The sequence below is a fragment of the Brassica rapa genome, chromosome A05 (assembly GCF_000309985.2).
Source record: "Brassica rapa cultivar Chiifu-401-42 chromosome A05, CAAS_Brap_v3.01, whole genome shotgun sequence".
Classification (NCBI taxonomy): Eukaryota; Viridiplantae; Streptophyta; class Magnoliopsida; order Brassicales; family Brassicaceae; genus Brassica; species Brassica rapa.
In genome coordinates this window covers 11745355-11767972 of record NC_024799.2, presented here as the reverse complement: position 1 = coordinate 11767972, position 22618 = coordinate 11745355, and the positions used below count along the sequence as shown (strand labels likewise).

General features: G+C 33.6%; 3 protein-coding genes and 2 long non-coding RNA genes across 10 annotated transcripts; 3 read left to right on the top strand and 2 right to left on the bottom strand.

Moving 5' to 3' along the window:
- The first annotated feature begins 3918 nt into the window (after positions 1-3918).
- On the top strand, positions 3919-8261 carry LOC103868610. Of its 3 annotated transcripts, none has more exons than XR_632974.3 (8): positions 3919-6070; positions 6255-6420; positions 6493-6562; positions 6627-6703; positions 6799-6966; positions 7062-7285; positions 7381-8117; positions 8204-8261. It is a non-coding gene; the product is annotated as an uncharacterized LOC103868610 (long non-coding RNA). The 3 variants fall into 3 exon arrangements; XR_004458407.1 differs by having other exon boundaries at positions 5038-6070; positions 7381-7495; positions 7596-8256; XR_632976.3 differs by lacking the exon at positions 8204-8261 and having other exon boundaries at positions 5040-6070; positions 6631-6703; positions 7381-7780.
- A 3861-nt stretch (positions 8262-12122) lies between these two features.
- LOC103868609 (AP2/ERF and B3 domain-containing transcription factor At1g51120-like) lies at positions 12123-17948 on the bottom strand. The gene is made up of 2 exons (XM_009146695.3): positions 16855-17948; positions 12123-16677 (listed from the first exon to the last, which is right to left on the bottom strand). The coding sequence occupies exon 2, from the start codon at positions 16675-16677 to the stop codon at positions 15718-15720; it is 960 nt and encodes a 319-aa protein (XP_009144943.1). The 5' UTR covers positions 16855-17948; the 3' UTR covers positions 12123-15717.
- Positions 17949-18536: 588 nt separating this feature from the next.
- Positions 18537-18860, top strand: LOC117134208. The gene is made up of 2 exons (XR_004458403.1): positions 18537-18746; positions 18814-18860. It is a non-coding gene; the product is annotated as an uncharacterized LOC117134208 (long non-coding RNA).
- LOC103868607 (AUGMIN subunit 4) lies at positions 18599-21695 on the bottom strand. 4 transcript variants are annotated; one of them, XM_033292249.1, is made up of 14 exons: positions 21417-21695; positions 21303-21350; positions 21096-21197; positions 20687-21007; positions 20495-20591; positions 20310-20355; positions 19830-19923; positions 19587-19658; positions 19450-19508; positions 19296-19364; positions 19148-19199; positions 18969-19046; positions 18795-18858; positions 18599-18727 (listed from the first exon to the last, which is right to left on the bottom strand). In XM_033292249.1, exons 1-13 carry the CDS (start codon positions 21648-21650, stop codon positions 18796-18798), a joined length of 1335 nt encoding a protein of 444 aa, XP_033148140.1. In that variant the 5' UTR covers positions 21651-21695; the 3' UTR covers positions 18599-18727; position 18795. The 4 variants fall into 4 exon arrangements, with proteins under 4 accessions (XP_033148140.1, XP_033148139.1, XP_033148141.1 ...); XM_033292248.1 differs by having other exon boundaries at positions 19148-19364; XM_033292250.1 differs by having other exon boundaries at positions 19148-19364; positions 20687-21029; positions 21099-21197; positions 21417-21652.
- LOC103868608 lies at positions 21677-22391 on the top strand. The gene is made up of 3 exons (XM_009146693.3): positions 21677-21877; positions 21963-22113; positions 22201-22391. Coding segments are annotated over exons 1-3 (243 nt in total). The 5' UTR covers positions 21677-21786; the 3' UTR covers positions 22202-22391.
- Positions 22392-22618: the final 227 nt, after the last annotated feature.

Here is a 22618-nt window from a genome sequence, read left to right as displayed (position 1 = left end):
GGCCCGGATGGAATGACAGCCCTATGTTTTCAGCACTCCTGGCATATTGTTAAGAAAGACTTGGTTGAGATGGTGAATAATTACTTGGTTACAGGCAACTTGGATCTACGATTAAATATTACTAATATTTGCATGATTTCAAAAGTAGAGAGACCTACAAGGATGATGGAACTATGGCCGATAAGTCTATGCAATGTAGGTTACAAGATTATATCGAAAGTTCTATGTCAACGACTGAAAATTTGCCTCCCCCGATTAATCTCGGAGACACAATCGGCTTTTATGGCAGGAAGGTTAATATCGGATAATATTGTTATAGCGCAAGAAATGTTTCCTGGTCTGAGAACAAATAAGTCATGTCAAAATAAATTTATGGCCATTAAAACGGATATGAGCAAGACGTATGATAGGATAGAGTGGCGTTTTATTGAAGCCCTTCTTAACAAAATGGGGTTTGATCCTCGCTGGATCACTCTAATAGTAGAATGTATCTCTTCGGTTCAATATAGGATCCTCCTCAATGGCCAGCCGCGAGGACTTATAATTCCCCAGCGAGGTCTACGTCAAGGGGATCCTTTGTCTCCGTATTTATTTATTATGTGTACTGAGGCTTTAATTGTGAATATCAAGAAGGCGGAGAGGGTAAAACAATTAACTGGTATGAAGGTAGCGAGAGCTTGTCCGGCAATATCTCATTTGTTATTTGCCGACGATAGCTTTTTCTTTTGTAAGGCAAACAGAGAAGAATGTAAAACTATTCTCAGGATTTTAAAAGAGTACGAGGCTGTTTCCGGGCAACAAATTAATTTTCAGAAATCTTCAATTCAAATTGGACACAAGATTGAAGAGTCCAGTCGACAAGAGTTGAGAGATATCATGGGTATTCAGAATTTAGGAAGAATGGGATCTTATCTAGGGTTACCCGAAAGCCTTGGGGGATCTAAAGTCCAAGTGTTCGGATTTGTTCAAGAACGTTTGAATAAAGGGTAAATGGATGGACTATTAGATATTTTACTAAAGGTGGGAAGGAGGTGATTATTAAGTCGGTGGTTACGACTCTGCCAAATCATGCCATGTTTGTTTATCGATTACCAAAAGCTACAGTTAAAAAATTAACGAGTGCAGTAGCTCAATTTTGGTGGAGTCCAGGAGGGAGCACAAAAGGCATGCATTAGAAAACAAGGGATAAGTTATGCCTCCCTAAAGATAATGGTGGATTAGGTTTTAAGGATCTTATGGATTTTAACACGACGATGCTTGGAAAGCAACTGTGGAGGCTGATTGAGAAACCAAACACTCTCTTCTCTAGAGTCTTTAAAGGACGGTACTATAGGAATGCTTCACCCCTTGAACCGATCCGATCCTACTCCCGTCATATGGCTGGAGAAGTATGATCTCTGCTAGATCTCTGGTTTGTAAAGGACTAATTAAAAGGGTGAGAACAGGTTCATCTATTTCAGTATGGAATGATCCTTGGATCCCAGCCACTCGCCCGAGACCAGCAAACAAAAATCTTCAAAACAGTTACCCGGATCTCACAGTGGATTCCCTCATTAATTTAGAATCCCGAAATTTGGTGGATCTTCATGATGCACAAATTATTGAAAGTATTCCATTAAGTAGACATCGGATGGATGATAGGAATGGATAGCATTTCACTAATAATGAGAAAAATTCGGTCAAATCAGGGTATCAGGTAGAACAGATCTATCCTGATAAGGAAAAACCACCAGATTTTTATGGACCCACAGTGGATCCGTTAAAAACTTTCTCCTGGGAAGTGCGGTGCCCGCCGAAGTTAAAGCACTTTTTATGGAAACTCGTTTCAGGTTGTATAGCGGTAATGAAGAAATTGCGGGGGAGAGGAATACAAGGGGATATTTGTTGTGCTCGATGCAGAGACCCGGAGGAATCAATTAATCATATGTTTTTTGAATGTCCTCCAGCACGTCAAGTGTGGGCATTATCTAAAATACCATCGAATTCTAATTTTTTTTCCTACTTGTTCATTTTTTGGTAACATGGATCATCTCTTTTGGCGAGTTACTCCAAAGATGGATGATCACCAATTTGAATGGATATTATGGTATATATGGAAAGGTCGGAACAATAAAGTGTTTAGTAATCTGGATATTGATCCAAGGGAAACACTTAGATTAGCAGAACTGGAATCGACGCTTTGGGCTGAGGCACATGTTATCACTGATCAACGAAGGGAGAGGCAAGTACAGACCATACCTACATTAGTAACTACAGGATGATGGTGTTTTATAGATGGTTCGTGGAAAGAGAATGAACTATTTTCGGGACAAGGATGGTATAGTACCTTACCAGGTTTTCATGGTTTATTAGGAGCAAGGAATGTAAGGGCGTGTCTATCACCTCTTCACTCTGAGGTGGAGGCGTTGATTTGGGCAATGGAATGTATGAAGAACCTAACACAGTTTCAGGTTACATTTGCAACGAATTGATCTCAATTGGTGAAGATGGTTTCAGAACCAGAAGAATGGCCAGCATTTAAAACCTACCTGGAAGATATCAAGCTTTTACGAAGAAGCTTCCTCAACTCAGACATCATCCATGTTCCCCGAACGGAAAACCAAAGGACGGATAGCTTGGCACGTAGTGCTAGGAAACAACCATCTTTCGTCGTTCATATGGATGCAGAGTTGCCGATTTGGTTTACAGAGTCAATATGAGTGTGAATGTCTTGCTGTCAAAAAAAAAGATGTTATGTCATGTACAAATACAAAGTAATTTATTTTAGGTTAGGAATATGATTGTTTAATATTAAATATATGAAAAATATTTAACATAAGTACATAATTTATATATTATGACATATTTTCAATGATGCTTTACCTTTAATCTTAATTTTAATATAGTAATAATATGTATTTGGATCAATATTTTCAATAAGAATAAGAGAAACTGACTATAATATTAATCATTAAAATCATAAAATAAATACAAGATAAACATAATTATGATATTATCGGTATATATTGTTAATATTAATTGTTAATATATATTTGTTAATTAAATATTCAAATATAATGATAAATGTATATATTAAAGATATATTAAAAATAATAGTATATATATCGGTAGAATAGGTTAATGTTTATTACTTATCTTAAAATATATATTAAAATACAATTTTAAATAATATTATAAATTAAACTAATGACTTATCCTAGAAGATGACAAGTAAGAAAATTTAGTTCTAAAATAACTGAAAAGGTAAAGGATAAAAATAAAGTGGAGTAAATATTGATTCACAAAAGATTGGTTTAGTTTAGTTCATGGATAAATATGACATTATACACAACAAAAGTTTGTTATGAGAAGTATCCTTTATATATTAATCGAGAAACATTACAACATTGTTTTGTAGCCACGTGTCACCATGAGAATTAAATTCAGATTTCTTAGAGAAATAGGTTGGTTCATCTTAACTTATATTATACTTTTTATTAAACTAACTATTAAATTGATAAATATTATACAAAGGAATATTCTCGCACTTTTCTTAAATAAAATTTACGAAATTGCCTTATAAGATTAACATATATATGATAATTAATGATTATGAATGAGAAATATTTGATAATCATTTTTGTATCTTAGCTATTTTTGTTTAATTTTATATTATTAGAAGATATTAAACAACCACATTAACTATATAATAAAAAATATTTTTTTTCTTATATGTTATATTTTGAATTTTTAATACGACTATAAATTATTAAAAACATTAAATGTCTCACACTTAAATTTTGTGATCAATGGTTTAATTTTTTTGGTAATAACAAGATACAAATGATCATACATCGTATGAATATGAAGTCTCATTTACTAGACATTCATATTATATACTAATATATTTTAAAATTAAACTATATAACATAGAAAAATACTTAAATATGATAATTTCTAAATTTGTATTTTAAAGGTATTGAAACCTTAATATTTTAATTTTGTAATTTGCATTAAAAAAGGGCTTTTTGCAAATATGACTCAAAAATTGAAGTCAAACACAAAACTAACCCATATTTTTTTGGAACTTTGACTTGCCTATTTCACCCCTAAAGTTCAGATTATTCACAAAAATGCCATCACTTTTTTTTTTTTGAAAATGCATATTTTACTCTATCACCCTCATCTTCCTCAAGTATTCACAATATTGTCATTGCCATTAATACACTAACCACTATGAACAACCAATTTGAAGCTCTTAATGCACCTAAAAATCGATTTACACTTTTTCTTTCTCAATTCTTACGAACCAAAAACAACATCTCTTTACTTTCTCTCCATATTAATCCAAAAAACCCAAGATTTTGATTCTAAAAATTTTATGGTTCATAGAGCCATTGAAGCTTACGACTCTTTGTTTGAGATTATGGGTGCTTGGAGAAGACTTTTGTGTGCTAAACAAGTTATCTCACTGGTTGAAACTATGAAATTTTTTTTTTCCAGATTTGTTCGTCCAGACGACTTATCCGGAAGTCGTCTGGCTGTAGACGACTTACATGGAAGTCTTATGGCCAATGCAGAGGTTAATTTTGCAATTGACTTTTGAATGTGTTTTTCTAGACGACTTACATGGAAGTCGTCCATCTTTGTTTGTTAAAAACAAAAATCGAGACGACTTCCATGTAAGTTGTCTAAGGTAAACGGGTTAGTTTTGCATTTGACCGGATTGTATAAAAAATTTGACTTTTCCTGGACGACTTACATGTAAGTCGTCCAGTAGAAATAAAAAACAATATTTTGTTATACCTAGACGACTTCTATGTAAGTCGTTTCAGGTTAGTTTTGCAATTGAAAAATAAAACAATAAAAATTATTTTTGTTTAGACGACTTACACGGAAGTCGTCCATCAGACGACTTCCACGAAAGTCGTCCATGATTTTATTCCGAGATTCTGGTCAAACCTTGCTTATCTTGGACGACTTCCATGTAAGTCGTCGGACGGACGACTTTCGTATAAGTTTTCTAGAAATTTTTTTTTTGTTTTATTTTTCAATTGCAAAACTAACCTGAGACGACTTACATGGAAGTTGTCTAGGTATAATAAAATATTGATTTTTTTAATTTTCTACTGGACGACTTACATGGAAGTCGTCCAGGAAAAGTCAAATTTCTGACAAAATCCGGTCAAATGCAAAACTAACACATTTTCCCTAGACGGCTTACATGGAAGTCGTCTCGATTTATTTTAACAAACAAAGATGGACGACTTCCATGTAAGTCGTGTAGGTTAAAAATCAATTGTAAAACTAACCTAAATGGACGGCTTCCTAGAAGTCTATCAGACGACCTCTGTGGAAGTCGTCTGCGTCAATGTTTAATAAATTTTCATTTTTCTAAAACTATAACGACTTTTTAATTTTTTTTTGTTAATTCATGTATATTAGTTAATATTGGGGCTACTGAATGAAATTTATAACTTAATTGGTGATCTAACCTATACTAAAAGGGTTATATGAGCATCAGAGAAGCTGTCCACGTCAGCAATTAAATCAGCTAATCAGAAGACTCTAATCTGCCATATCACTTTCTATTTCAGTTCATTTAAAAACTTCACGTACATAATATTTACCCCATTAGCAAATCGTATTTGGCCCACTTTGTATTATAAACTCTCAGGCCCATCCTTTGGTGTAGTCTATTCGTCGACAGCAAAGGTTAAATGCGTGAATTCTTCTTCAGAGAACCTTCGACGATTCATACCTTCAACGTTTTGTCTTTAGTAACGCTTGATCTACCCACTCTTTCACATTAAACCCCCTATTTACTCAATCAATCAAAAGACATGTTATCGTATGGGTTCCTTTCGTTTGTGAGGTTATATAAACCCTTAATTCCATTCCCTACTCCACACAAAAACTCACGAAACCTCCAAAATTTACCTGAAAATCTCATCAGTCAATGACGACCTAATCGGCAAAATCCACAGGGAAGGCTCGAGTTGCTCAATCTGTAAAACCATCTCCCCATGGGCCCTGGCTTAGCTGAATCGGAGCTCTGTTTCCGTTTGATACATTTTTTTGATATGAACAGGTATGACAAGGGATATAATTGCATTGTTGTTTAGATTTTCCTCGCAGTTGTTAATTTTACATCTTTGTCATTTCGTTACTTTCTTACATGTTAAAGCCGCATGATACTAGCGGCAGAGACGCATGTAATCTTCTGACAATGATCATGATGCTGGCTAATATTGTAATGTGAGTTAAAATTTCAGAAAGCAAACAGGCAGACAAGGATTCAACGTGGCAAGTGTGTGTAAGAGAAGATCCGGCTCAGAAAGCCTTGCAAAGCTTCAACTAGCGGAAGAGAAGCCACTTCTAAACGGGCTGATATTGAATCACAGCAACATAAGACTTAGCTTCCAGAGGCTTGTGGCCATGGTATCTTTAAACACATACACTTCAGTTTTCGTATTCTCTGTTGTTTTAACCATATTGCTTATTCTACTCAAGCTCAAGGTCGAAGGGAGAAGAACTGTCATTTCAGAATAGCCGCCGTCCTCAGTGACATTGAAGCCTCGAGGTTAGTAATTGATGTATAGTTTTCATATCCGAATCTCATCATCAAAACTCACATTGTTTTTTAGTTAGTAACCGAGGAACAACACGACAATCTGCTGCTCCTTCGATTCTAACAGAGAAAACATCATACTTTCTAGCTGAGGTAAGTTTTTATCTTGTGGAAATATCATCATCTCTTATCTAAGAGAATGAAAAATACTCTTCATAAACAACATGTTCGTTCTATCATATCGACAGGTGACTCATCCATTCTCAGCTACTTCAGAAAACGAATTGGACTTGGAAAAAGGAGATTACGTCGTTCTCATGTTGTTTCTGCATAGGTTGACAACATTATAGTAATAGGCCACATCAAATATGGAAGAATTGCAGCGCTTATGAGAACCATCTAAAACATCAGTCTAGGTACATACATATATTATATATATATTAACGAAACTGTTTTTAATTTATCAACTCTTCAAATGGTTCTTGATTGTAGAAATAATTTTTGTGTATAGTTTAGTAAAGAGATGAGTCATGAATGGAAAAGCCGCCAAGTTAAGAACACAAGCAGCTTCATCACACTTAAGTTTTGATGAACAATGCTTGAACTGTGAGAAAGTTTCCAAGCATACGATCAATTTGTTTGTGTCTCAAAATGTGCTAGCCTGCTGTCTATGCTGCTTCACAAACACCAACACCAGTGCCTGAAGACACTGCTTATTGCGCGCATCCTAATCAGGTAACCGACAGTTATTAAGCTAGCCAGAGTTTGTTTGATTAAGAGTTGTTTAATTTCATCAACTAATGACTAATTATTTATTTGAAAAACTTCAGGCATACCCAACTACTGCAGCTACAGCACCAGTGGCTGCGCCGGTCCAGCAAGCTGCTGCTGCTGCTCCTCCTCTTACTACAACACTTACTACTGAGTCTATATGTGTTGCTGGTGGTTAGCTATTTACTCTTTGGCTACTCAAGTTAATTATCTGAATGTTTATATGTCTTTCTGTTCTCAATCAGTGCTTTGATTTGTGCTGGTTATGATACAGATTGTAACAGACAAGTTTGAATCGAATTCGCCGGTTCGTGCGGTTTAACAGATTATCGCCGATTATGTCACATAATTTGGTTTTTGCTAAATTTTGGGCTAAATTTGCTAAACCTAAAGTATAGTGTTTTTTTGTCAGCAACCTAAAATATAGTTTGTGTGTGCATATAAGTTTTTCGTCTTGCATTTCTTGAAAACAGAGACGTTAACTTCGTCCACTTTTAATCAATTTCTCTAATTAAAATGCATCTCTTTTAAATTTATAATCTTCTCTTTGCTTTAGCAGATTATTAGAAACATGAAAAATACTTGAAACTAAGTGTTTCGTACAACAGGATCTCTTTCACAAAAGAACAGATTTAAAAATATATAAGCGTGAAGCCATTTCATGCATTTTTTACAACGTCAGAGTCTAGCTATTTCAATACATGTATGCATATATTCTACCATGGACATGGAGGCAAAGTAGCAGGTTTACAAGGCGACGTAAGTGGAGAATGTGTCCTTGGCGGGCTTAGGAGAGGTTCGTCCATATATTATATTTTCCATGGGGCTATACAATTATTTAAACCGTACATAGAGTTATGATACTTGATGTCTATGTTGCAGACAAACAATTATTTTCTTCAGATTGGAATAAACTATTGGGGTCTTGGTCTCGATTTCAGTTCTGTTCCAAAAAAAAAAGAACATGAATATTTCCATATTGTATAATCTCCATGTTTTAAATTTGAAGAATAATTTTTCTTTTAAAAAATTCTATTTATCTGGCTCCATGTAAAGTCACGTTCAGTTAGTGACTGAAATTACAAAAAAATGTTTCTTCTTTCTCGAGAAATTGATTTCACTGTTCGATATTTAATTAATCACGAAAAATGAAGGCTGCCAGTATAGTTAAACTTTGTCATTTTCTTTCAATGTCAATAGTTAGGGTATCACTGGTTTTCCCGCTACCACCCGCAAACGCAGTTTTTGCGGTTGGTAGCGGTTGTTGGCGTTTTGCAACAATCGCTCAAACCGCTTCAAACCGTTCCAAATCGCTCGGAACCTCATAAATTCAAAAGCTGGTTCCAGCTAGCGTTTGCGGTTGCGGACGGTTGCGGGAGGATAACAAAAATTTCTTTTTTTCTAAAATAATATAAATACAAAAATAAAAATATTCAATAAAAAATTAAATTAGAATTATAAAAATGCTAAAATATATCTATTATATTTTAATTAATATTATAAAACTTTAAAATAAAATTATTTTCTATAATTTTTAAAAAATTTAAAGTATAACTTTCTAAATATAACTTTTATATTTATTATAATATTATTATTTTTGATATTTTTATAATTGTATAAAATGTAAATATTGTTAATTTATTATTTAACCGCTGCTGCATTTGGTAGTTAACCAGTCATAAGTATCCCGCAAACGCACCAATTTCTAACCGCAGAACCAGTCATACAAATCTCTTAAAACCGCTAGAAACCGCAACCACCCGCATCCGCAAACTCCCGCAACCACAACCGCAACCGCTGCGGTTGAACCAGTCAGACCCTTACTCACACACACGTTTTAAACTCTTCTAATCTATACAATTATTTGCGAAGTAAATTTTTGGAATCGAGCTATCACGTTAAAAGTTAGAGTGGTTAATATCATTTATACCTTTAATGAATAAAATATATAACTAAATTAAAAAAATAAAAACGAAATTTTAATTAATTTGATTAGATAATTGATTAACATTAATAATAGTACGAATTATCCCAAATCCGAAAATATAATTTAAAAAATAGATAATTTCTATATATATTGTATTGTTATCTGAAAAAAGTCTTTTAATAAAAAGTTAAAAACATGAATTATATAACTAAATATTAATCAAATAAAATTCTTAATTATATAATTAAAAATAGAATATTGAATTATCCAAAATCTAAAAATATAATTAAAAAGATAATTTCTATATATATTGTATTGTTATCTAAAAAAATATTTTAGTAAAAAGTTAAAACATAAATTATATAATTAAATATTAATCAAATAATTTTTTTAATTATATAATTAAAAATAAAATATTAAAATTTATTTTAGTATAATGAATATAGTGTACAAAAAACTTTTCAAAACTTATGAAAATGTTTAAGCCCGCATCGCGGACAAAACACCTAATAATAAACTAAAAGCAAAACAGATTATTTAATGATAAATTGGACTGTTTACGATGAGGATGAAATAGAAATGCAAATAAATTATTTTTATCCAAGTTATTATTCAAACTAAATATGACACTATTAAATATTAAAACAAAAAATAATAAAAGCAATTATCCGCGCGAAGCGCGGAAAAATCTCTAGTATTCATAAGGTTACCAACATTCATGCTTAGTAAAGTTTCTAGCTAATTGAGAAGACTTCCGTGGAAGTCTTCTACGTTAATTTTTGTAAATTTGTACAGTAACTTTAAGATATGTTTATATAATTTTTAAAAGTGTTAGGTAACTTCAAAAATATCAAGTAACATGGTTTAATGTGTCTTCTGAGATCATAAGATATAATTTTTACTTATGTATCTAATGAAGTGTTCTAGCTTTGAACTTATGTAATGTTTTATCTTTTGTGAATTTGACTAAGTTTTCTTGAGAATTCTTCTCCCTTAGTTGTAATAAATTTGTTTAATTTTTTTGTGTTATTGTGTTTGGCTATTGAAGTTGTATCAATAACTTCAATTATGTCAAGTAATTTTGGCAAGATAATGTCGTGGAAAATGAACATATTTACCAAACTTTTTCATTAATATCTTTTCAAATTTACGTAAAAAGTCACAACTAAAGGAGTACACATGCAAATCACAAAACAAACCACAAACAAAAATATTATAGATCATTCCTCTACAAAGACAAGCTTAAACTCCACTTGATATGGAAGAAGATCCCGTCAAAAGACTTTCTGCGCATTATATTTTAGAAGACTTTCCATAGGTCTTCCAAAGTCTGATCCAGATCTGAAAAACATGTATATCAAACCCAGATCTGTAAAACTTGTATATCATATCAAAAAAACGTTCAAATGGCTTAAAATAGAGAAAATGAGTGAAAAATTAGATAGTCATACTTATATAGAACACACAAAGTACATTATCAAGTGAAGATGAGAACCATCTGATTAAAACCTGCAACAAAAAGATAGATTAATGAGAAAGACATGACACAAAAATGAAATATTCATATAAAGTTTAGTGTTTTCATGTCAAAGAGATTATAGTGGGTTTGAAGAGTTTTAAGCTGGAAAAAAATATGAATTTTATGCAACATAAGGTTAGCAAATGAAGAAAAATCAACATAAGAACTTACCAAAACGCTAATATCTATTATGAAAGGGAGACATGGGATAAGACTCTGTCAGAAGACTTCCTGGAAGTCGTATGGAAGACTTCCTGGAAGTCGTTTGGAAGTCTTCCAGTTCTGAAAAACCTGCATATCCAAATCCAGATCTGAAAACCTTCATCTCCAAAAACGTTCAAATGGCTTAAAAACAGAGAAAATGAGTGGAATATTAGATAAATCTATCTTTATAGAACACACAAAAATTCATATCTAAAATTAATAAATCTACCTTTAAATGAGTGGAAGATAAAAACCATGTGATGAAAAACCTGCAAAACAAGATAAACTAGTGAGAAAGCTATGAGAAAAAACAATAAATTGATATAAAGTTTGGTGTTTATAAATTCAAAGAGATTAGAGAGAGGTTTGAGAGTTTTAGAATGAGGAACATACCATTTTTGTTGCAGCCATTTGAGATGAGGAGAGAGAATATGTAAAAAAAAATTTATATATGGAAACAAAAATTCCTATAATGTTAATATTTTTGATCAGAAGACTTACTAGTCGACTTACTTGTAAGTCTCGCCCAGAAAACTTCAATATTTTTAGCAGGAAACTAAAATAGTTTTAGCAAAAACCTAAAATATTTTTAGCGGGAGTTAGAAAACTTCCCAGACGACTTACATGTTAGTCGTGTAGACCCTAAACATAACCCCTAAACTAAATTAACTAACTAAACACTTCATAAAATCAAATTAAACTTAAAAGGTGTTTAATATACATAGAAATCATCACATGTAGATAAAAATTTAATTTTTTAAAAAAACATTTAAGCTTTCCAAAATCTTAACCCTAAAAATACATACAATACTACAACATATATTGCCAAACCCTAGACCAAAGAATATCATGATTCACTACGTTCACTCATCTATGTTGAAAACAATTCAATTTTATTATATCTTAATTTATATCACTTAAAACTGTTTATAATTATATGATTTTAATTTTTCGCTTTTCAAAATATTTTTTACAAAATTTATAAATTATTTTTAAGATCAACTATACCAGACGACTCCCGTGGATGTCGTCCAGAAGACTTAACAAAATCACAGAAGACTGAGAAGACTTAGCGGGGATATATTCGTAAAATGAGTTCTGTTTTTTTTGTTTGGTCACAAGAGGATGACTGTAATTTCACAAGGCTTTTGGGTTACTTTTACATTTGATTCAAATTTAGGTATATTTTTGTAATCAAAATCAAGTTTTGAGTCATATTTAGTAAATCTCCCTTTAAAAAATTGCACATTAGAAATTGTGTGTTTATCATATAAGTATTAATTCTCAATATTAAATATTTATACTAAAATATACTATATATCTATGTCCATGTCCATGTCACTGAAATTTAGTTATATACCATATAAAATAAATAAAATTATTATTTTGATTCATTTACCAAAATATGATCGTAAAAAAAAACATGTATTGTTTTGATTTATGTCTTTACTCTAATTTAATTATATACATAATACGTAAAAATGAATACAAATAGATAAGAATAGATTAAAATTAGTTTTATATATAACATTCATCCCGCACTGTTAGTCTATTTGTATAATAAGAGATTGAAAAGTGTGTATAGGCGTAGTAATTTCCCAAATCAAAGTATCATCAGCTCTAACTTATGTAAACTAAAAGTTCAATAGGCTGCGTCTTAAGAACCATTAGATTTTATTAACAAATTAATAATGTCCTACCGAATTTTGAGAGCATACAGAAATTTAAGTTTTTGTTAAGAAAATAAATCTTGTAACAACTAACAAATTAAAAAAAGGGAAAATTACATGTTTACCACTTTCATAGTATCACTTTTCATTTTTACCACCACTAATGAGACATTTTCAAAAATACATTTTTCATTAAGTGACAAAAGACTCTTATGCCATTGGTACTATGAATGTGGTATTTGTGGCAATTTCCCTAAAAAAAAAAAAGTCTCTCTTCTAAAAGGTGATAAAAAGACGATACTGTTTCCACCGGCGCTTGGCTTTCGGGTTCCGACGTCGGTTGGACTTCCTCTCCTCTCTGCTTCTCTTCACTTTGCTTCTCTCCTTTAGTCTGGATCCCACTCGCCGGAACCCTAGATCTACCTCGAGGGGAGATAGATCTGGTGGTAGGTTGTGTTTTCTCTGGAGTTTCAACGAGATGGCGAGGTTTACTGAGGAAAGGAGTCGGCTTTTTAGGGTTCGGCTATGGCAGATCTCAATTTCCCTGTTGTAGATTTGTCTGTCGTCGAGGAGGTGAAGGTGCATGGTGGATAGGTCGTGCTCTCTCCGGTTCTTCATCAGGTGTGACTTATTGGCGAAGTCTCTTCGCTGTGGAGTGGAGTGTGTAAGCCTTCTTGGAGTCAAGACTTGGTGTCTCGTCTCGGACCCGAGTTGTGTTTCTGCTCAGAGGAGATGACGGTTCGTCGGCACGTACACAGGGATGCTTGCTGGTCGTGTGGTCAGGGTCTCTTTGTGGTTCTGCGTCTGCGTTCTCTGGAGGTTTCAGCTTCTTCTGTCATCTATGGCAGAGTCTGTTGTGCCTTGCATGACGCTCTCCACTTGCTAGACCACCTCACTTACCAACCCGGGTTGTTGCTCATCATTTCATTTTGGAAATGTCCTTGAGTTGTTTGGTGCCGCTTCAGTGCCTGTTACTTAGCTTCACCAGCAAGGAGTAGCTCTGAAGCGCAAGAAGACCGTGCTAGGTTCTCTAGTTCTCGGGTCAAGCCGTCGGTTGGGGCCATCGTTTGAGTCGTTGGTCTTGAACCTCTTGGTTGGCGGAGTGACTTGATTAGTGTTTTAGCCATCCCAGTGCTGAGATTTCCTTTGGTGATCATGGTAGGCTTCTCTCTTTCTTATTGCAGTCACTGAAGACCCGGTGTCTAGTTTGTCCTCATTGCAGCCTGATTTGTTAGGAGGTTCTGAGTTGCTTTATCTGTTACCGGTATTTGGCGCTCGATTTCCTCCTCAGTCCACGGTTCGGTAAGGTCTCGGTGGCATTCTTCAAGGTTTGCTATCTCTTACATATTAACCGTTTGAGTCTAGAGCTTCATGGTCAGTCAAGATACAAGTGTTGGGGAGATTATCAAAATCTAGCTACTCCGGCGATGTCACGAGGAGTCGAGGAGTCCGGCATCCGAGGCAACGAGGTAAACCCCACCTCCTTGTGGTTAACATCAATGGCAAAGAACGGAGATTGATTTTATGAGGATTCCCGAGCAGATTAGCAGATGGTGTCGGTTAAGTAGGCGAGCGAAGCTACTCTTGTAATGGTTGATTTAGAAAATTTTTGGTTGAATCAAGCTTGTATCAAACACTGAATTCCGGTTTGACCGGTTGATGAATAAGAGTACATTAAAAAAAAAATCTTAAAATTTTTAATTTTATATTCTTAAGGGTTCCATGTCCATTTCTTTTTGGTATATGCGACTTGTATATAAACTAGGTCTTTTCATGCATAAATCCAAAAGATAATTTGTTTATCTGAATCATTAAAATTATATGCACATAAATTTCTAAATTTAGGAAAACTATTTTAATTTTCAACTTTAAATCAGAACTACTAAAAATCACATACTTTTGTTGATCAACACATTTTAAACATGTCAAAAGTCAACTGTTCAGTACTACTAAAAATGGCTTGATTACGAGATTTATTCGTTCATCTATACTATTATTTGCGAAGTAAATTTTGACAACGAAGCTCTCACATTAAAAATTAGCACGGATAATATCGTTTATACTCTTAATGAATAAATTAAATAAAATAGATAAAATAAAAAAAACGAATTTAGTGTTTATTTAATTAGATAAGTGCTTACAATTAATAAAAATAAAAATTATTCATAATTTTAAAATATATTTAAAATAAAAAGATAATTCCTAATATATTGTGTTGTTATCCTTTTTTGGAACAATATTGTGTTGTTATGCAAAAATATATATTTTAATAAAATGGTTAAAATTTTAAAAACAGAAAATACATAACTAAATATTAAGTAAAATTATTAATTCTATATAATTGAAAGAGAATATCAAATGATCTCTAAGATTTATATATTATTTATTAATAATGAATATAGTGCATAAAGGAATTTTAAAAATTTCTAATACATAATAATTTTCAATGAAAAGATAAATAATAATTTAAAATTATTTTTTAACTAGTAATACATGTATTAATAAGTAGTTATAAAATCTCTATGCCCGCACGTGCGGGCGAAACACCTAGTTGTTTAAAAAAAGCATTTGTAATCAGCTGAGATTTTTTCAGCTTAAATTTTTTCAGCTTAAATTTTAAAGTTGAAAATTATTTTAGCGCTTTTTTCTTTTTCTTTTTTTTTGTTTTATTATAGCTTCGATATTTTTCTTCATATTTTACTCTTTGAAGTTTTTAAACTATTAATTCACCACTCAACTAAAAATAAATAAATAAATAAGCTAACTACTGTAAAAGCAAATTTGAAAAAAAAAACTTTAGATTTTATTTACCAATCAATAATGAACTTTTAGTTTTTCAAGACGCTAAGAAAATAATTCGTAAGTTTTAATTTTATATTTCTGAGATTTTTTTTTCTAAGCTATTTTCTGAGATTTCTCCTTCCGTTTTTTTTTTCTCTTCTTTTGGTTATATGCGACTATAAAAGAAGATTTGATTTGAAAAAGTCTTGTTTCCAACTAAATCAGTATATTAACTGTTGCAATTCAAAAAAGTACATTATGAACTCTATATTAGAAACAAACTCTAACGAAGTAGCTATTGGATCTTAACACCAAAGAGCATAAACCCTCCTTTGTTGTCCACTGATTTGGTTTCTTCTTCTTTTAGCTTAGAGTTAACGAAGTTCTCTGTTTTTACTTCTCCCTCAGAACTGTATTGAACATGGATCATCAAGAAGTTCTTGCTTTGACCTACTAAATCGCATCTGTAAAAGACGATAACATCTCTCTCTTTGAGATTCTTCTCCTTGACGAAACGTTTCCATCCACTGGTGAAGACAAAACTCTGACTACTTGTCCAGTAACAATACCTGAACTTCCACTGTCTCATTGTTTTGTCAAAAAACACAACCTCAACATCCTCTACTATTTCACCCTCTTCTCTCTCGTTTATGAAAGGTAAATACTTTACTGCATGCCTCTTAGGTATCACAAGCCGGTTGAGTTTTCCAACATCGCTTGGAGTCAATCCCTTCCGAAATAGCTCTGTGCATGTCAAACGGTACTTGGTTGAGTCTTGATCTCCTTGGACTCGTTCTGATCCAACTAAGTTGATACTAGCGACATTATGAAAAGGGAGACTAAGATAATCTTTAAACTTTTGTTGGTAAGAACCGTCTTTGATCATCTCCAACACAGCTTCCGTTGTGTAGCCTTTTTGAAAGTTCGGCTCGTGAACCGTGGAAGTATTCAAAGGGAAGTTCCTGTGACAAGTAGCATCAAAGCTTCGGAGCTTGATGGATGCGCTATCGTAAGCCATGGCGGCTTCAACAGAAGATTTGAAAGTTCCTAGCCAAATCCTCTTGTGGTCAATGTATATCTGAGCGCCCCAGTGTCCGTTACGATGATGTTCAACTACTCCTTTGTATTTTGAATTCCCTAAAAGTGCAACCTTTTTTGTGGCAACAGCGAGGACATTGTCTGTTGTGTCATCGACAGGTCTCTTGCGTTTCTTGAGAGGCAACAAAGGGTTGCTTGAGGTTGAAGTCTCCGTCATCTGGTTGCAGATACCCATTAACAATAACAGAGAGTAGAGGGAAGGAAAACAAAACGTTGGAAAAACAGGATAGAATTGTAAGGAGATTAGATACGTAGGAGAAGTATTTATAGAGTAAACACTACACATTTTCCATTCTTTTGTTGTCTCTATAATTTACCGTTGGTAAATACTGACCTTCTCGAAGTTTCCTTTTTCTTGGTACAGAACAGGAAACTAACTAAAGTGCAGCTGCAAAAAAAGGAAAGTAACTTCATTGTTTTCCGTTTTTGATTATTTGTGAAAACGTAACTAAAGACCAGTTGTTTTTTTTTTAACGCTGATTTATTAGATCTTACAATTATGATATAGGAAAGATTACATAGACGATTCGACAACCGACAATACTACCTGCCTTATGAAGACCTACGTCTAACTGCATCATCTGAGCCGTCCTATGAAGATCCACGCCTGGCCAGATTTACTTGCACCATGTTGAAGATCCCTTGCAAGCTTTTCCTCTGTAGTCTGCATAATTGTTTAATAAACCGTTCTCTCCGGGACTTGAAACCTGGATTTCCTGTAATCTGCATTAAATTACATAGTCTGGGATTCGAACCCTAGACATGGGTGTAGAAGCCTTTAAACCTTAACCAATAGGCTACGGTGCTTCCACATTAAAGATTATTGATGTAAGATTTAACAACTGGTCTTAACATTAAAGACCAGTTGTTAAAAAGTCAAAAAAAACTTTTTGTCATCCCATGTGGCTGAGTATTTTTCCTTTTTTGAGTATCTGTGATTTGTTAAACTAAAATATTTTGCTAGATTTAAGATTATTGATGTAAGATTTAAGACAAGTGTACGTTTATAAACATATACCAAATTTAGGGTTTCGTAATCATCACAAAGTCACACAAACTACGGTTCCTGATTCATTTGATCAGAAAAGCCAAGAGATTTCTAATCCCCATCAACTTGAGTATTCTATAATTAAGGCTATTCATTCATCATGTTGTTTTTGAGGATAACGACTTTTCTCATGAAAAACTTGAGTAATTAATACTTCTGATCTATCTATCTATCTATACTATTATTTGCAAAATAAATTTTAGCAATGGAGCTCTCACGTTAAAAGTTAGAGCGGTTAATATCTATAATACTCTTAATATATATATATAATTAACTATATAATCAAAAACGAATTTTTATTTATAATATTTTTTTTTCAAAAATATAATTTTTACATCGTATTGTTATCTTAAAACATATTTTCAGTTATAAAATTTAAAATAAATTTACATTTTAAAATTCATTAAAATATTAATCAACTAAATTTGTATAAATATATTTACTAAAATATTTTTGATATGTGAATGTTTTCTTTTAAAATTTCAGCACAATAATAAACATATATATTTTAATTAAATTTACGTCATATATTTATATATATATATATAATTTGATGTTTGATTTAATTTTTTTGAAAACATAAATAATAAGTTATCATGCTGATTTTTGAATTAATAAAATATAAACTAATATATATCCCCATCAATAACGACTTTTAACGACTGAAATAATCATGAGATGGAAATCCTGTCACGAGTGGAATAGAAAGAAATAAGAGATGATTAGATTAAATAAATGGTGAAGATTCATATAATTAGGGTTTAAATAAATGTGTGGATCCGTCCCGGGCCTACTGCTACAGTTAAAGAGACAGTAACTTAATAACACGTTTTTTGTTTTCCTTTCTCAAATCTTCTTCTTAACAGGACGGCAGAATCAGCTATTAACAATCTGGAAATTCACAGCAATCAAGATTGTTCTAACATATTTTCATTTGTCTTGTATATTTGCATAAGATCCAAAAAGACAAGAGCTGATTGTTGTCCATTGGTTTCATTTGGTTAAGGTTTTGTTTTGTTACAGACCGAACTGATAAATCTAGTTTGTTCTTTTCATTTGTGAGAGATTTGAAGGACAAAATCATAGTAATAGATACAACAAAGGAAGAGATTAGACTACTAGTAGTGAATGAAACAGTTATATAGATGAATCTAGCGATCTCAAGCATGCGCTTTAAGGTCCATTTCTACTTGATGGATTGTCCACTGCATGATGAATCTAGCGATCTCAAGCATGCGCTTTAAGGTCCATTTCTACTTGATGGATTGTCCACTGCATGTTTTCTAGTTTCTACAGAAAATATGAACCTCTCATTATCATTGTGTAATTGCATTCTCACAAGTCAAATTAGTAAAAGGGGGAACATAAGTAATTGATCGTTTGCTCTTATTTTAACGTACCTTAACAATGTCATGGTACTGTCTCGCAATTGTATCAAAATGAGGATCCACTCCTTGGTATTCTCTGAGACGTGTAACCTGGTCATTTTCGCAGGCTCGGGTTATTGCTCTATATAATCAATGAAGATGGGGCAAAAGCTGTTAGAGCTAAGCAATTAAAGAGAGGATAAGATACAAACCGCTTTGTTGTATGCAGCTGAAGCTTCCTCGGTAGCTTCCACTAGATAGTTCCTGGAAAAAAAATACGAAACAAAATTAGAGGTGAGAGCAGGCTTCTCTGTGAGTTGATAGTACGAAATATAGTTCTGGAAAAGTTGATTTAAAGACCTGATGCTGTGCAAGGCTGGTATGGATTCAGGGGTGTATGTTTCAAGGAGGAGAATATGTTCTAAAACCCTTCAAGCAAAGAAGAAAAAAGAGACATTAGTTACTGAAATAGCTTCAGATTTAGATACTAAACAGTGAATGATGATAATGATACCTTAATTTTGCGTTCATGGTTTCGCACCTTTTACACAACCAAGTCTTCTGCATCTCATCCTGTTACAAATATACAGAGTTAGGAAAATGAGAACAAGGGAGCAACTGAATCAATTGGAGAACACTGAAACCGCTTACATATTTATGTTGATGTTCTAACTTCAGATCCTTCACAAGCTTTATAAGTACCCCGAGTATTTGTTCCAGGACCTTGTTCAGAACAGAAACGGACAGTCATCAGAACTTACTAGCACTTGGGGTTACAAGGATAATTCACAGGCAGTAGCAAGAAACTTATCTATAATAAAACATATCATGAAACACTCAGGTAACTGAAATTTCGTTTTGCACATTACCCTAAATATATTCTTTTTCACCTACATTGTAATATTCTGCAAACTTCCTGTCAGCCGAGTAGAGGTCCTCTCGTAGAGCTGCCTCTTCTCTTTCAATCTCCTCAATTATAAACTTAACCCTGGAAATTCAAGAACACATTGTCATTGACCTTCGCTAAAGCATAGAAGAATGAATAAATGTGAGAAAGTCATCTGCTCCTTCAAGATTTTCGAATAAATATTATTGACAAACAGAACACTAATCACCAACATGATTATTTCTCTACGGAATATATCTTAAGAAGCTTTAATTCCTTGGCTTATAACTAACATATGTATAAATGTATGGCACATTACCTAGATATGTGTCCTAGAAAGAAGAGTAGCTAACAGGCTTCATTAAAACCATCACATCAATCAGATTAATTAGGTTTTATAGTGATAAAATTAAACACATACAAGGAAAACAAGCTTTTTTCCTTCCAGATGTTTTTAGCTATGGTTAAACCTCAGAGGTAAAGCTAACCTTTCTGGGAGCCTAGCACTTGAATTTTGATTTCCTGTGGATGAATCTGACAATAAGGAAAATCTGGGGTCATTACGTTCAGTGCAACTTAACATGAAGAGCCAAGTATCTCACTAGACAGGACAATTCGGTAAAGAACAAAAGATCTCTCCCTCAAGAGTATATACTGGTAAGGAAGATCTTACCAGTGTCATCAACAATGGCATCAGCCAACTTATCACACTTTTCCTTCAGCCTACCTTCTATCTCACGGGCAAGAAACATTTGGTAGTCAGCCATATCCTAAGCAAAAGTGTCATTAAAGAAGAAACAAAAATCAGAATTTGTGTTATAGTTATGAAGAGACCAATACAAGGCACAAAATGATGTGACGATACCATGGACATAGTATTTTGAAGCTGGACATATGATAAATAAGCAGGGGTTATTCCAAGAAAGCGATTCGGCACACCACCAACTACGTCAGTATCAGGAGCAGCACCAAGACTGTTTGCAGAGCTGTTCGCATAGTTCACCGAGTTAGAAGCGGAGCTAATTGTAAAACTCGTGGTGCTCGCACTATCAAGAGAGCTTCTTGATAGTATACTCCACTTTTCGATATCTTCCTCGTGAATTTCACCATCATCTGAAATAAGAGGTAGCCTAAGTTTCTGAGCTGCCTCAGCAACCACCAACCTATGCTCTAAAGTCTCATAAACCTGGAAAAAGATCAACAAGTTGGCTCGTAAAGGAGTCAATGAAATAACATAATCGCAAAAAAACTGAATTCCCAGAAGAAGAAGAAACCTGAGGGAAAAGACCCTGAACATCCCGAGTTCCCACATGGTTAGGCAAAGAAAGAGCTTGCTGATACTCTTCTACCATAGCGACAGCTTCACAATAGATAGCCTACAATACATTGCATATCAATCAATACGCCTAGGCATTTATTTGTCCCATTCCTTTTTGTGCGAAAATAGATCGTGTAATTAGAGAAAAAAGAGTTATATTTACCATAGCTTCCAAGTAACGCAATCTCTCCCGAGACATCTCCTCTCTCGCCTGAAATGGCGATATCAAAAGCCTTAGAGGATTGGGGAAACACATCTAGAGAGAGAGGGAGATTACGAGCTGGAGATCGTAGTAGGCTGATTTGGTGACAAGAGATCCATCGGGAGCCAGGCAATGACGCTCTAACTGATCCATCAATTGGTTGACATCCGCCGCGCCTTGCAGTGCCTTCACCATCGATGCACAATCCCTCCGCCGCGACAGTTGGTTCAAAAAACCAATCGAAGTTTCCACTAGTCCTTCCTTGATAGTATATTTGCTGAAATAACCCCCTAACTTTCGTGAAATCATTGATAAAAGCCTAAAATAACTTTTGTTACACACATTTTGAGCGACGTCGTTTTGAAGAAATAAAATAAGATTTGATAGGAGAAAAACAAGCTGATTTAACCCAAACAAACACGCACAGAAGATCATCGTTGAATCGATGGAATCTCCTTGGTTCCTGGACAATCTCATCTTCTTCATCCTACGTCCGCTTCTGGCCACCTCCTTCATCGTCTGCTTCATCGCTCTTTGTACTCTCTTCTCCATTTTTTTTCTCTTACTTTTGAGAAAATAGATAATCTGGGTAATTGTCCTTGAATTGAATTGAATTGGCAGGGTGGTTTCTGGCATGGAAGCTGGTACTAAGCCATGTTCCTCTGGTACAAGAGATCTTTGGTTTGAGGCACAAGACCTTTATACCTAAACCTGAATCTCGTGGGAGAATCTCCAAATTCTACAAAAGTATCACTTCTTCTCAGAATCATTGGTAATTAATTATTATTTACCCTTCACTCTTTTATTTATTCAATACTACTACTACTGAAGCCATTTACTGTGTGTTTTTGGATTGTAGAACTAAACGAGCAAGAAGCTAACAAGAATCAAGCTAAAGAAAGCTGTAGAGTTCTATTTGAATTTCTGCAATGTAATGTGCATTCTGCTGTATATTCAAGTGTTTCAAAACCCAAATCTTTTATAATGTTTTCATCTCTAAATTGTTATTCATGAATCGATTATGATATTTTGCCAGACAGAACAACCCTATTCTTAGGTACCTATTGCTGACTGGATAGTTACTGTTTTCGACCTGTTACTGTCTCAAACCATTTGCTCCTTTTTTGTTGTTGTTAAAATCCCACTTGACCCTGTTAATCATATACCAAAAGATGCATCTTAGCTCTTCCTGAATGTTGATTTGCCTAGTTATACGTCAGAAAAAGCTGTGGTAAAGACTACTTGGACGCATATGTGGATCTGTTGTTGCAGAACAA

What these genes read in the sequence shown, in the direction of transcription:
- LOC103868607 (XM_033292248.1), bottom strand. Translation starts at nt 21,650, where the DNA reads ATGATTTCACGAAAGTTAGGGGGTTATTTCAGCAAATATACTATCAAG. An exon ending in CCTACTACGATCTCCAGCTC is followed by an intron (nt 21,351 to 21,416) that starts GTAATCTCCCTC and finishes TCGCCATTTCAG; the next exon opens with GCGAGAGAGGAGATGTCTCG. An exon ending in ACCATGAACGCAAAATTAAG is followed by an intron (nt 19,365 to 19,449) that starts GTATCATTATCA and finishes CTTTGCTTGAAG; the next exon opens with GGTTTTAGAACATATTCTCC.
- LOC103868608 (XM_009146693.3), top strand. Translation starts at nt 21,787, where the DNA reads ATGGAATCTCCTTGGTTCCTGGACAATCTCATCTTCTTCATCCTACGT. An exon ending in CGTCTGCTTCATCGCTCTTT is followed by an intron (nt 21,878 to 21,962) that starts GTACTCTCTTCT and finishes TTGAATTGGCAG; the next exon opens with GGTGGTTTCTGGCATGGAAG.
- LOC103868609 (XM_009146695.3), bottom strand. Translation starts at nt 16,677, where the DNA reads ATGACGGAGACTTCAACCTCAAGCAACCCTTTGTTGCCTCTCAAGAAA.